The following is a 15,443-nucleotide window of genomic DNA, read 5'->3' as shown; positions in this document are numbered from 1 at the left end:
CGGCCAGGGTGATGACCAGTGGGGAATTCGTCCATCTACTAGTAGAAAAGGTTACTTATTGGTATCTTTGCCTGATCAGCAAGATATCAGGTTTATGCCAAGGTTTTCTCCTTTCCAAATTCATTGGATATTGCAACTCTATTTATAATTTTCATAACAGAGGTTTTCAAGGAGTGTATGAAATGTATATATATATAAGTGTATATATATATCGGAACTTAATGAAGTATCTCGTAACTTCATTATTTATAATTATATTTCAAGGATTGAATCTATTCAAGTCTTATCTTGTAGTCTCATCTATGTGATGAACTTTTGAAACTGATTATAACTTGAACGGTGGTAGTTCAAGTAGTATTTGGAAAAGATATAAGTATATTGGAGTATCTTGTAACTTCATCTTTTAAACTTATATCTAGTAAATGATTATCTTATGCATGTCAAAGATTTTCAGAAAAATGTTGAAACAAGGTTAGATATATGAGATCACCTTGCAACGATATTTTTATACAGTTATAAACTGGAACTCTGTGTATATTATACATGTCAGAGGATTTCAAAGATTTTGAAAAGTATATATGTATATATATATACTGAATATTTTGCGACTTGGTCGCGTTAAGATAACAAACTTGGTTCATTTCTTTTTGACCAAGACTTTCATGAGTACTATGAAGATGCTCATATATTGTTAATTATTATACATATTATTTCGGTGGGCTTGTTGCTCACCCTTGCTTTCTTCTTTCATCACACAACAACAGATAGACAAGATGAACATGATCAAGCTCCCAATTCGCGAGCAGATAGGAAACGTTCCGCAGTTTCCTGTAGGCGTTGATGTCGTGTTGCTGAGGTAGGAGCTACCAATAGGCTAGGTTTTCAACTATTGATGAACCAGACTTATGTATAATATGAATTGTAATAATGACAAGGAATATGTAAATTATTCAGAAACCCTGTTGAGGTAAAATGACTTGTGTTATTTTTGGTATTCATCTCTGAGACTATAACTTGTGGTGTGTGTGTGTATATTGTGGGGTCACAATACGCAGTAGTTGCTTGACTGTTAAGATTAAGTATTGATAAGGGAAATGGAACTCGTGACAACCCGAATCCCCGACCCCGGATTTGGGGGTGTTACAGGCCGGGCCGGGCCGGGCTTTTCGAAAATGTCAGAGCCCGTTTGGGCCCTCGAGGCGGGCCTAACCGGACTTTTTTTTTTGGCCGAATCGGATCTGGCCGGGTTTTTTTCTAATTTAAATCAGATCGAGTATTATTAGAGATTCCGAAGAATACATATGTTAGCAACTAGATCATCGTAAAAATGTATTAGTTTACATGGAATATTTTATGAAAACATTACTTCGTTGAAAATATTTAAATTCGGCAAAAAATAAACATGTTTATAAAATAATATGTTTTATCATTGTTATGATAACAATGATATCCAAATATATATAGTGTACTTATTATATCTTCTTTCATTATTTATGCAACAAAGTATATAAATAATATTATTAATCACAAATATGTAAATATATATGTGTTTAAACTATTATTTATATTTATAGTAAATGTGAATTTATAAATATATAAGAAAATATATTAGAATAATCAGATTATAACCAGGCTTTTTCGGGCTTTTAATCGGGCTGGGCCGGGCCGAAGCCCGGGCTTTTAACCGGGCCGGGCTTTGCCTAAAAATATAGAGTCCGTCAAGGCCCGAAGCCCGGGCCGGGCTTTGACCGGACCGGGCTTGACCGGGCTTTGACTGGATCGGGCTGGGCCATATTTTCGGACCCGAGCTTTTTGTGCATCTCTAACATAAATAAGATATTTAGCATATAAATAATTAAAACCATCATAATTTACTAAGAGATGTAACATACAATAATTTACATGCTAACACACACATACATATAACTTAATCTTACTTTGTTAACAATATTGTAAATAAAAAACTAACATTTCTCATACACACATACGTTGAATTTCAAAAATTAATATTTTTCATTAAAATCAACTTTAATATTAACAATAATGTAAATTTTACATTATTGTATATTATGATTGCAAGTCATTCTAACTTCAGTTATGCATTTTTTATCTTTTTAAATTGAGTAAGTTAAATGTAAGTTAGTAGTGAACTCATTAATAATAAAGAGCAGTACATATAGTTTATTTAAATAAAATTCAAGATTTTGGTCAACTTTGTATTCAATATATATGTTAATTTTTAGCTTTTTATTTGTAAATATACTAACGATATTCTACAGATTAAGTTTAATCATTTCGTTTTAAACGTACACTTACTACCTTGTTTATATTCATTCATTAAATATAAAATAATGGGTAAGAAAAATATAATATAATAATAATTGAGGGGATATTCACTCCTACATGAGGAAACATTCGAAACTCCTAATGTTATAGAGGGGGACATGGAGCTTGTTGGAGATAAATTTTATCTCTATTTCTTCAAAATTTAACTCAAGAGCCTCTATGCTCTAAAAACATTATAATTGCATGATATATAAAAAAAAATATTATAATTGTATGATATATAAAAAAATTCTTGAAAATGACGCACGGGTTATTATGGTAGTTATTTAAACTCTCAATCACCTACTTACTTCCCTAAAAACTTGGGAATAAAACCTAAATATCCTTCGACTAGACTAAGCATTTCTAAACAGCTAATCAGTAATCAGCAGATGCATAGAGCAGGTCTACAAAATAAGTGACATTGTTCAGGATCAATAACATGACTCGGTCTCTAGTTTCTTCCATGTACAATATTGGTGTTTTATACCTCTTACTTTTCGCCCCGCAAGTAACGGAATGTTGAAAACCAAACTTCTCTCTTCCAGTTCCCCGAACAGGGCTAGAGTCTTCATTTTTTTTTGTATATTTTTCTCCTTACTTTAGTCAAGATGAATTAATTGTCTAATAATACATTATAAATATTTTCCATATTATATGGTGGACATCTTCATCATGTATTAGATAATTTTTTTATTATTATTTAAGTACTTTACAGTTTAGGTGATTTAATCAAATTCAACAGGGATGAACACTTGATATAATTTATTGAACACATTGTCATGCATAAAAAGATAAAGTTAGGTTTTTCTGGAAGAAATATAGCTTTTTCTTTCAGAAATGATAACTACAAGGGGCTAAATTCTCTGGTGGCTAGAAGCCTTGAACAGAGATTGATAGACTAGTGAACCAACATTTGGACGTATTTATATATACTATGCAACTTATATCAATCTTAATTAAGCAGACATGATTACATTTAGTACTAATTTATTGTCTGTTACCATTGTTTACGTTTTATAAAGTGTGTGAATGGTGTATTAAGTTTCTGTCTTATTCAAATAAATACAACGAAATGTAGAAATTAACAGCAAAAAGAACTTGCGTTCCACAATCAAGTAAAATTTCTGTCAATATATACATCTACTGACGCCATAGATGGCGGAGACTTTGACTAATTATGAAATTTAGTTGTGAATTCTCATGTGAGACCAGCATATGAGAACTTTCTTCTATGCTTCCATCATTGGTTAGGCATCAATTAATTAAATACTGTACTTGGTCATGTATTTCCGATTTTTATATTACTTTTTTAATTTTATACAGGTTCCTGCATGCCAGTACACCTATAAATACCTTGCTTCATAACTAGACATATTCACAAAACTTCCAGTTCCAAGTAGTTGCTTAACTTACAAATATACAAGTTCTCCCTACTTAGCAACTTATATATACTTAGCCTAAATGGCCTCTTACAATTTTGGATTGGTAGCTTTTGCTTTTGCACTTGCCTTCTGCATACAAGGCTCCTTCGGTAAATTCAATTGATCGTGGTTAAAAAATTGCTTTAAAAACTTGCATGTTCAGTTGTTAATTTATATTTTTCAAATTGTCGTGTTGTTTTGCAGGAAATGCTGTTACTTGCGAGAATTTGAGCAAAGATTCGTGTGCTTTCGCGGTATCTTCTGAGGGGAAACGGTGTGTGCTTGAGCAGCGTATGTGCAGAAGCGGGGCAGAGAAGTATACTTGCCGTAGTTCAGAGATTGAAGCTGATAGTCTCAAGAATTGGGTTGAAAGTGATGAATGTATTAAAGCTTGTGGACTAGAGAGAAATGTGCTCGGGATTTCATCTGACTCTCTTCTTGAGTCACAATTTACACAAAAGCTTTGCTCCACCCCTTGCTACAATGGCTGCCCCAACATTGTTGACCTTTACTTCAATCTTGCTGCTGGTGAAGGTATATTATTTATTTATTTACTGCTTATGTATATGCACATGATCACTACAACACATCAGGATTTTTTTGACGTCCATTATAGTCTAGTCTAAAGGTTCTTTTTTTTTGTCAAAAGTTTCAAATTTTATCGCAAAATTAGCTGACAAATTTATGTTTTATTTTAGCCCCTGCATTTAAAATTTTGTTGCCGCGCTAGTGATTAATTAATATTCTTGTATTGGCATGCAGGAGTGTATCTTCCAAAACTATGTGAAGCACAAGGAGTAAATGCTCGTCGTGGAATGGCAGAATTAAAAAGCTCTGGATTGGTTACACCAGGACCAGTAGCTGGTGGAATACTGGGGGAGGCACCAGGGCCTATTTCCAGCGGTATGTTCGTAGTGGCACCGGAACCTGCTATGGCTCCAGCCTTCTAGATTAATGATGAACACCATAAATTTGAGTTTGAGGGTTAGTGATTGTGACACATTAAGGTAGGTTTCAATAAAGTGGGCGGAGTTGTAGAGCCTCACCAGTGTGTAATTTTGAATTAGTTAAGTTTCCCATTACCAGGGAAAAGAAGGAATAAAACAAGAACATTGTAAGATATGGTTTAATTTCGTTAGTGAACTATATATAGTAGTCATGTAATAAGGTAAAGGAGTCATGTGTAATGTATACACTCAAGAATTTTTTACATTTAAACTCATTATTTGGTGAAATGGAAGCATGTGCTGTAGATTTATTAAATAAATGGCATGTTGTTAATTCTTTAAACAAATAATTTATACATGTATCTGCATTATTAAATATCCACCAAATGGCTAAAATATATTTTTAGTTAGTATAGCCTCCTTGAAAATGACCATCTATGTATTTAAGTACTTATTCTACAAAGTACATATATTTTTTTCGAAATACATTGAAATGTAATAAACAACCCTTGTTTAAGGTTCTTAGAAATGGCTATGTATTTGAATATCTTACTTCCTTGCCGCTTGCAGAAGCCAAACTAGTTGAACTTTATGTAAGCTAAATTCTACACTAGTATGTGAAAATCCATTCACATTGTACTTTGTATTGTAAAAATTACTTACAATACATATGTAAAATTTGGAATACAGTAATTAATTTGATTAAATTTATCAACATGCTTTGTAAAAAAATATTAAAAGATGGATGGAAGGCATTTGTCTGGGGCAAGATGGGTAGAGATATGTGAACCCTGTATTCATCCCTAAAATTACTGATTCCACTCCCGCGAAAATCTCTATTTTATTTCTTAAATAAATTTATCATTCTCATCATTTATTTTTTAACTTCTCTCTCATGTCTTCCTCCTCCCATTCCATTTTTCAAGGATCTCTTGTTATTTCTTTTCTCCTCTTTTGATCATTATTTCACAACCTCGGCTAGCTGCTCCGTTCCTTGCAAAGAGACAGACACCATGGTACATTTTTCATTTTATATCTAATATGTCATTTGGTTATGTTTGCATTTCTTGAATTTGCCCATTTGATTCCGGTTATTATCATGCACATTAGTTTAAGCCCATTGCATTTGTTGGGTTTTTTTTTGTTTCTTAGTTACAATGTAGAAGAAGTTATGATCTCCTCATACATTGTAGTCGTTTATTTGTAGATTACTTTATACAATTTTGAGGAATGACATGTAGGATGCGAGATTCAAACCCATGACCTTTCGGTGCATAACATTATTTTGTACAATGTTACACAAAAATGTGTGACCTTTCGTTAAATACTAATTGAAATTCTTAGAACTCCATTATGTTTAAAGGGACAGACTGTAATGAAAAGTGTGAAGAAAGTATATGTAGAAGATGGACCACATGTAGGGAATGAGGTTCATCTTATTGCTGGTTATGAGCCTTCGTCATTGCATTGTTCCCTGATCCTCTAGTCAAAGGTGGAAGATTTAGATGTAACTGAAAAGAGTCAAGAAGACGAGTCTCTGTATTCTATATGATTTAGTCTGTGACGGATATGAGTAGGAGAAAGATATGAGAATATATTGTAAATAACAAGAAATGAACTAAAGCAGATACTTATTCATTGCTTAGCCATACTATGCTATTGATGCTTAGACACTGAACCTGTTGACAGATCCAATTATCAAGTTATTAGTCATAGGTTTAATGCAATTCTTTTTTATGCAATCGTCCAGGTTAGAATAATTTATTTAGTGCATGTAACCTCAAGATGGGGAATATCAAAGATTTCTTGATGTATATTAAACACTTGTTCTGTTCAAGTAACCAGGCTTAGTAGGATCACCTTATATCTTCAAAATATTCCAGTATTCTTTTTCATGAGATGCTCATTTTTGGCAGGCAAACGCTGCATCTGGGATGGCCGTGGAAGATGATTGTAAGCTAAAGTTTTTGGATTTAAAAACAAAGAGAAACTACCGTTTCATTGTCTTCAAAATTGATGAGCAGCAGGTAGTGGTGGAGAAACTCGGGAGCCCAGATGAAAGTTACGATGATTTCACTGCCTCGCTGCCTGCTGATGAGTGCCGCTATGCTGTCTTTGATTTTGATTTCGTTTCTAAGGAAAATGTCCAGAAAAGCAAGATTGTCTTTGTTGCATGGTAATGTGATTGCTGAAATTATTGTTAGCACATAAAAAACTAAATAATTCACATATTTCTTCAACAGCTAATATTAAAAAAGAGCGCATGTGAAATCTATCCATTAAACACATGATTTCAAGATTTAAAAAGTTAATAACTTGGTGTTTGCAGGTTATTAGTACAGTACCCTGCAATGAATAATTAGTGTTTGAAGAAGAATACCTTTCTGCCTTGTTTGTTCTTCACAATGAATTTGTGTTTTGACTTGTACATGATATCAGGTCACCAGATACCTCCAAGGTGAGAATGAAAATGGTGTATGCAAGCTCCAAGGATAGGTTCAAGCGAGAGCTGGACGGGATTCAGGTTGAGCTGCAAGCAACTGATCCCAGTGAGATGAGCCTCGACATTGTAAAAGCTCGAGCAATCTAAATATCTGAAAACTAATGACTTTTCTAAGATCCTCAGCTGCTATGCAACAACACTAGATGCATACTATGGTCAAGACAGTCGTAATTTTTGCGTCTGGCCTATGTCAATTATACTAAACTATGAAGCAGAACAGAACTAATGCGGTGTTACGATTCTTTGTTATGTAATGTTAACGACATTTCAATATTGTCCCTTTTAACTATTTTATTGCGCACATATATATCTTGGCAACATCGTCTGTTTGGCAGAAACACTATGAATCACTACCGTTAAGATGGCATAACATTGCAAACCAAAAGATACAGCTTTTTAGGTCTCACTGTTATTGTTGTACAATTCATCGAAGCATAGCAGACTCGCATATCATATCTAGCAATAGATTTTGTAAAATAATACACACATTCTTCCTGTAAGAAGCCGCCTGAATTTATATCTGTAAAAACAATCAAGGGAATATTAATTCTAACTAGTGGATATAAATTTCTCTGCGCATATTCTCCAAATGCAAATTATATTATAACTCACTTCTAAGACTAGTTATAACTAAAATAATCTATATGTAATGTAACTTTTCATCTAAATCTTTTTGTTTTGCTTCTGGTCGTCCCAAAATTGCTTTTCCCATCTCTCCACTTGTCTTATCGAGTTCTGTTTTCTCCGAATAATAGATTGTAGAGTTGCAGTATCAAATGGAGGTTGCAGTACACATGGATTCCCATATTTTGGACCTTTAACCATGGATTCCATCATAAACTTCTTTGTTAATCCTTCTGCAGGACAAGCCATGGTCTGAGAACAAAGTTCGACTGCTTTTGGAGGAACGACAGGCTTGTATTTCAAGAGTTTAGCATATTGGCTTAAAAGATGGAACATGTAATCGTAGACCTTTTCCATCTTTAGATCTTGCTGAATAAAATTGCTTGCCTCCTTACCAATGACACTTGCCTGTTAAATACATGTAAAAAGAAATGATAAATACGAGAGTAACAGGAATTTTCATAAGACTATAAGAGCATTTAAGCTAGAACATCACCCAGGGCCACGGCCCAGGAAAAGTTTAAAAAAATTGTCTGCTTATCAATATTGACCATCTTTATTTAGTATAAATTTGTGAAGAAAGGGAAGAGTTCTCTGTTGATGAAAATAACAAATAGTCTATGAGGTTTCACACTTCAGGAAACCATGGAGGGGGCAGTCTGCCAAAAGGACATTAGATTCAGGATCTTTTGTGTATTTTCCTTCACTAAGAAAATGGATCCTCATTTAACTTGTTAATTTCTAGAATTATACTGTGCATTTCCAAAATTCTATAGTGAATAAGTAAATACTATATAATAAATTCACCTAACTTGAAATTCAAAAATTTGAACATCCACTAGATCACAATTCTAATGGACTACCTGCGCAGAAAGGGAAGGATACATATTGGCGGAGAGATATATTACCTTCTGCTTGTGGCTATTACCCCAATCAACAGCAAACTTAATAGATCTGCATTTATCATCATCCCTTATTGGCCAATAATGATGAACAGGCATCAAACCTCTTGTGTAGAAGTCATAGTATCGTGGCTTCACCACTAAGGTAACGGAATCGCAAGCAAGAATATATTTGTCACTCACAGACCAAGCAGATCCTTCTATATAAATTTTATATCTGCGCAAATATAGCAAAGAATGAGCAAAAGCAAAATCAGTAAAAGAAACAGGAAACTTTTAAGTTCATGTAACGCTAATGCTTATGATCACATACTGGGTGAGTTACACTGCTATAAGGATTAATATTTAGATTGATATGCGAACCTGTGAATACACTGGCTTGCCAAGTCTGACTGCTTGTAACCTTGTTGTGATTCTCGACCCCAATCCTGCAAATTTTTAAGAAATTTTTTTAACTTGTTTGCTTGGATTCGTTTTCCACTACAAGCTACAAAACTATATGCAATGTAATAAATTTAGGTTATGAACAATGGATCTCTAGAATCTTCGTTGAGTATTTTAGCAATTGAAAATATTCTGAAAGATTATTCAGAGCGATCATAACATTTAAAACAGAACATATCTATAACTAATGATTCCTGGTTTTTCGTTACTGAAATAAAAGGTGATCATAGATTCTAGACATCTGCCCCTCTAGTTAACCCAAAAAAAGTTTTACAAATCAACAGTTCTGACCTGTGCATACACACGAGCATTCCAGTCTTGCTTTTCAGAGACATTGCATTTGAGGAGATCCATCCTGGTTTCAGCAACAACAGGATTACCCTTCCAGTAAGCATAAGGATCTCTGTCCATCCAGCTAATCCTGGTGTTCCCTTCTTCTAGGTCCTTCAACAAAGAATCCCATGGCTTTATATTGATCTCAGGCCTGAAAGTAAGTTTTAATTAAGAGGAAAGTTTACAGATATATATATATATAGTCGTTATAATTAAAGCATCATTTTACTAGCAAATAGGCAAGCAGTGAAAAAGTGGTGTTTTTTTCTGATAATCGTTGCTTGTGCAGATGACAAATAAAATGTGCTATCAATACCCAAGAGAAAAAAGGGTAACATAGTACTAACCATCCCCAGAAAGACCAGTCCGGAAAAACAATGTCCAATGTGGAATCATCAGCACAATAGCGAAATAATGGAGGTGGGGCTGTGGCATTAGGCCCACGGTAGAACCTTGATCCGACAACTGGCCAGTCAACACAGTCAAACATGAGGTCTAAATCAGGAACCTTGCCTGGGTACATCCGCAACAACTGTAGGATCCCCCACAGTGTAAAAACATCCCTGCTTTGGAAAGACTTTTGGTATGTCTCTACATAAGCCCTCCCATTTAAAATCACCAAACGAAAATTTGCTGTCCTTCTGGCTCGCTCCACCATCTCCTCTGTAATTCCTGTCTCCCTCCAGGGCTGTAAGTCTTCATAAATATAGCGAAAGTATTCAGGACACTCAGCTGATGGAGTAGACAAGAGGGTCAAATCATTACTATCAAAGTTTGTAGGATAATAGTTTGCCGGGCACTTTTGTGTGACATTGTCTGTTGAGCACTTTATGGGAATTTCAATTTTACGAGGAGGGTTTTTGGGAATTGCAGGGGCTGCTGTAGGGACATTGTGTGTTGTTTTGGTAACTAGTATTGAGCTTTGGGGAGAATCTCCAGAACTGAACTGCAAAAGTCGTGGGAAACAACATGAGAAAACTTCAGAAGAATAATACACATTTGTTTTAAGATCAGTACAGTAACCAAAAGTTAAAATACAGAAATTCACCAAATAACATACATCAAGATATATTACTGTGTTATTGGGTTTAGGTAGACAAATGAGGATGTAACAAGTTAAATCTTGTGACTGTTCATTACCTCGACATTCCTTCATCCTAAACACAGGGTCACAGAGTAAATATGTCGCCATACATATTCTGCATTAGATGAGTTAAAATCAGCTAGGTACACATTTCCTTTCCTCACACCAGTGAGAACCACTTTGTTGCTTCTTTTGTTAACTTTGACAAGAAATGCAAAATTTCCACAAGGCTTACTACACTTACCATACGACTCAAATTAAAGGTCTTTGCAAGCCCGCAACACATAAGAAGTCAATATTGTAAGTGCACATCTACTTCCTTCTATTAAACATTTATATAAACCGCAACTAAATTTTTGGCCATTTACTTTTTTGGAATTAACAGAGTAAAGGAACTACAAAATCGGGGGCCATGTATCACTATTTAGCACCTTGCAAAAAATACTCTTTTATTTAGTATAAGCAAACTAAATTCATGATAGTTCAAAAATAAACCTGGTAACCATTATATCAAAGAGAATGCTGCCACGTCTAACATTTTTGTGTCGCTTGACAAGAGTATTTATATGTGATATATCCGAATTCCAATGCTAAGGGTAGTGCTAAAAGAGTTACAGTATAGCCAATTAGCTACTATTGGTAAATGGTTTTTGTTGCTAAAACCATTCAAAGCCAGTTTTTGTTGCATATATAGGTCTGCAGCCATTTAAAACTCTATTTCGCACACATATTTAGTTTTATATAAAGCTCACATTTGCGCTATTTATCATTTGCATTTGGCTGTACAATGAATTCATCAATTTAATATGATTTAATTAGTTATATCCCCAGTTTAGTTTAGCATAATACTGGATTAGCTCTAGTAACTTCAAAAACAATTTTTTTGTTGCTTTCTTTAAATTCTTATAATGCTTAGCCTCAAGTCCAATGCTATTATGCTAATGCTACTAATAGCTCCTGAACTTATAATCGAACATAAACTCAGTCGTACACCAACTTACTAGATTATTTTTAATTTGAAGTAACTACAATAAACAAGTTTATATTTACAAGCTCCTGTCAACAAAAAGTACACATTTATAGTCTTAAATAATACTCCCTCTGTCCCATTGAATTCTATACATCATTTTTCGGCACGCTTTTCAATACTCGTTTAAATTATAATTCCTTAATATTTTTTTTATCTTTTTTTTGAATAAAAGTTTTATGTTTAAACTTTTATTCAAATTTTTCTTTTTGAAAAAAACATTATGAAACTATATTTTATAGAAGTCTCGAAATACGTGCAAACAGTGCATGCATACATCCTAAAGGGACGGAGGGAGTACTCCTTACGTCCCATTCATTTCTCTATGTTCCAAAAATAGCACCCAACCCCCAATGTAGGGAATTCAATGAGATGGTGGGAGTATTTTTTTACTCCCTCCGTCCCAATTTATCTGTCATATTTTACTTTTTACGATCAAATTGACCCAACTTTGACCCAAAATTTTACATAATACATTATTTAAAATATTTCTAAGATTTATATCACTATAAAGTATGTTTAATCTAATTTAATATATATTTTTCAATTTTTCAAAATAATGAAAAATTGAGTTTTTATTAACGGTAAAAAATGAGTCAATCAAAGAAAATAGATAAATTGGGACGGGGATTAATAATTTAGCTTGATATCCAATGCATTTACTATAGGGATTTTCTATATGTACCCAAGGACACACAATAGTCACTACTCAACAATAGTCACTACTTACATATAAATGGACTATTCTTATTAGTGGTTGGATAATAATACTCACATATAAATGGGCTATTCTTATTAGTGATTGGAAAATAAATGTTAATAACTCCTGCATTCACATTAATTCCACCAATAAAAAAAAACCATTTTTATTGGTGTTAGTGACGCACACACACATTAGAAAGACTTTTACTGTATTCTCACTGACAATGCGGGGATTTAAAATCTGAACAGTAACTAAAAACAGTGGTGTTAGGTAGGTAAGTGGGGCCGACCACAAAGCACATGCAATTGCTACCCCGGGACACGTAAACAACTGTCCGAATTTCCATTTCGTCAAACTTGCCGTCCATTAAACAAACGGAGACAAAGTGAGTAACTACACATTATTACACGACTAAATTAATGTTACTGATTCCTGGATCAATTGTATCGATGTATATTAAACACGATGCAACTTGTTACTACTACTACTCGTTTTTTATAGTAAACGTACTACTACTAAAATTTAAAAATTTGTAACAAGAAAATTAAAGTAGAAAATTTGAAAAAGGTAGGTAGGAGAGGAACTTACAGTAAGAGTAGAATCAAGGAGGCGAGTGGAGATAAACGCACCCAAGAAGAGGAGGAAAATGAAGGCGGAGACACGAAAATAGTAGTGAACAGAAGAAGATCTTGCTGTAGAAAGGAGATTAATGTTTATTAATGAAAGCATGGTGTCTCTTAAGTACACAACTCCTCTAGATCCTTGTATTAAATGAAATCTATGCTTTATTTTCTCCCTCATCTCTCTCTCTCTCTCTCTCTCTCTGTGCAGCAGAGCAGGCAGCTGCAGCTCCCCAACTCTGTTATGTCTTTCTGCTTTAATAAATAAATACAGTATATGTATTTGTGTGTGCACAGTTGAAACCTGTAAGCTGGAGATATATGAGAAAGGGGAGAGAGTAAAGTAACCAAGATGCAAACATCTTAAGACACCTCTCGTCGTGCGGGCCTCGTTTTTCTTTTTTGGTAAATTCTCAATAAATAAAGCAAAGAAAATTTTGACAAGGAATGAAATTTAATCGAAGGTTAAATGATTTCTTTTTTACGTTTTCTTTCATGTGCTGTATTTTTTAGACGGTGGGAAAGATAAAGTTGTAAATTAGATATTAGATTTATTAAATTTTAATACTACAGGAGTAGCTATAGACTTTATTTACCGCGACTCTCGTGACCCCGGATTGTTGAAACATGTTTCTTTCTTTTGAAAACGTCTGACGAAAATCACATTACCTATGGCTATGGGTGATAAGTTGGTAGCAACTCAAAACCCGTAAATTAATTACTCCATTCTCATTATGAAAGGGATAGGACAGACCTTTGCCCCCTGTGGGTTCTTCTCCAAGCTTTGGGTATTTGTCTTGGTATCACAATTTCAATCAAAATGATTTATAATATTACAATTCAGGAAATTAACCCAAATTATCATGAAATAATGCAATTAAATAATGCATTTTACAAAATACAGAAGACACTCATGTTGTAAGTGTGTGTCCAAACTTTTTAAAAAATATCTTTGTTTCAGAAATGCGTAATACACTTGCATTTTGAATAGTTTTCTTTTTTAAAACGCATTATGTAATTGCATTTTAGAGACATAAGTTATAGCTACTTTTTTCTGTGATATAGAAGATCATTTTTGTGAGTTGTCATAGTTGTGAGTTATTTTCTTCTTTCAAGTGGTGTGGAAGAGATTGTTTGTTATTTAACGTGTGCTACAGGATATTAGCATAATAATCCGTGTAAATTATGAGTAATTTTTTAAAGGAAAATTTTTAACGTAAAATTATAATGTTTTTGACTATATATTGATAAAATTATTTATATTTTAAATATAACTAATACTAGTATGTAACACGTGTGATGTAAAGATATTTTTATCATTATATATTATAAAATATAATTTTAATATATTAGTGTTGGGGTTTGAACCTTATACCCATAATATAATAATTTTATAATGCATCACGATTATTTTTATCATTTTATATAATAAATTATAATTTTAATATATAGATGGTACGATTCGAACTTTATACTTCTTATATAATAATTTTTAAGATTATATCTAACGATTCTCGTCAGTTTGATTTGACGACTCTAGATTGAGTTAATAAGGACGAACAACCAAATTTTAAATGTTTTGTTAAGTATAGTCAAGTTGATCATTATTAATGTGTATCTTGATTCTTGACTCTATCTTTGCCAATTTACATCTTATATTATCATGATAATAATTTTTATATTTATATAAAAAGTCGGTTGGTTCAATATTGAGTGGCTTAGGTTTAAAGTTAAAAAATAAATTTATGCAGTAGCTTAAAAAAAATCGACCGTAAGTAACCCGACCACATTTTCATTCGGTTGTATATATAGAGTCGGTTTTTGTTATCGGTTAAATCATTTCATTTTTTTTGCAATTTAAATGGAGCACTAGCAACTAAAATAACTAGGGTTGTAAATAAATCAAACCGAGCCGAACTGAATTTTGTCCTTACAGAGCTGAGCTTAATTTTTTTTCTTAACGAGTCGAGCCGAACTCGAGCTTCTATCGAGTAAAAACGAGTCGAGCCAACTCGAACCCTTAACGAACAACTCAGGAACAGTAACATTTAATTTTTTAAAAAAAGTTTGAAACTCATTTCGACCAACTTACTATCAGTTTTAATACAACCCAAAACTCAAACTTTAATCTTTTAACCTCAAATAATTCAGAAAATTTGTCTATTAAATATTTGGGAGTAATTTTAAACTTAATATTAGAAATATTTATATTTTTTTGAGTTTTAACGAGCCGAACGATTCGAGCCAGACTCGAGTCGAGCTCGAGCCGCACATGCTAAAACTCGGCTCGAGCTCGTTAAGCATTTCACATATATTTTCGGACTCGAACTCGAACTCGAGTTCTTAGCGAACCGAGCTGAACCGAGAGACGAGCTCGAGTTTGCTCATAAACAGCCCGGTTCATTTACAACTCAAAAAATAACGTAATGAAACTAATCAAACTGTTTCGAAGTCTTTTTTTTTGCGAAGCGAAGAATTAATATTTTCGATAAGATGATATTCAAGGT

At 33.4% G+C, this 15,443-nt stretch overlaps 3 protein-coding genes across 3 annotated transcripts; 2 read left to right on the top strand and 1 right to left on the bottom strand.

Moving 5' to 3' along the window:
* The first annotated feature begins 3,701 nt into the window (after nucleotides 1–3,701).
* Nucleotides 3,702–5,046, top strand: LOC141708208 (uncharacterized). The gene is made up of 3 exons (XM_074511713.1): nucleotides 3,702–3,859; nucleotides 3,954–4,283; nucleotides 4,512–5,046. Exons 1-3 carry the CDS (start codon nucleotides 3,790–3,792, stop codon nucleotides 4,697–4,699), a joined length of 588 nt encoding a protein of 195 aa, XP_074367814.1. The 5' UTR covers nucleotides 3,702–3,789; the 3' UTR covers nucleotides 4,700–5,046.
* Nucleotides 5,047–5,404: 358 nt separating this feature from the next.
* On the top strand, nucleotides 5,405–7,472 carry LOC141708209 (actin-depolymerizing factor 7). The gene is made up of 3 exons (XM_074511714.1): nucleotides 5,405–5,712; nucleotides 6,613–6,872; nucleotides 7,136–7,472. Exons 1-3 carry the CDS (start codon nucleotides 5,710–5,712, stop codon nucleotides 7,284–7,286), a joined length of 414 nt encoding a protein of 137 aa, XP_074367815.1. The 5' UTR covers nucleotides 5,405–5,709; the 3' UTR covers nucleotides 7,287–7,472.
* A 70-nt stretch (nucleotides 7,473–7,542) lies between these two features.
* On the bottom strand, nucleotides 7,543–13,346 carry LOC141708207 (uncharacterized). Its single transcript, XM_074511712.1, has 6 exons — nucleotides 12,905–13,346; nucleotides 9,850–10,448; nucleotides 9,461–9,653; nucleotides 9,089–9,153; nucleotides 8,732–8,942; nucleotides 7,543–8,231 (listed from the first exon to the last, which is right to left on the bottom strand). The coding sequence occupies exons 1-6, from the start codon at nucleotides 13,115–13,117 to the stop codon at nucleotides 7,863–7,865; spliced, it is 1,650 nt and encodes a 549-aa protein (XP_074367813.1). The 5' UTR covers nucleotides 13,118–13,346; the 3' UTR covers nucleotides 7,543–7,862.
* Nucleotides 13,347–15,443: the final 2,097 nt, after the last annotated feature.

Source organism: Apium graveolens, chromosome 2 (genome assembly GCF_009905375.1).
Source record: "Apium graveolens cultivar Ventura chromosome 2, ASM990537v1, whole genome shotgun sequence".
Lineage (NCBI taxonomy): Eukaryota > Viridiplantae > Streptophyta > Magnoliopsida > Apiales > Apiaceae > Apium > Apium graveolens.
Note: the sequence above shows the minus strand (reverse complement) of the source record. Positions and strands in the feature narration are given on the sequence as shown.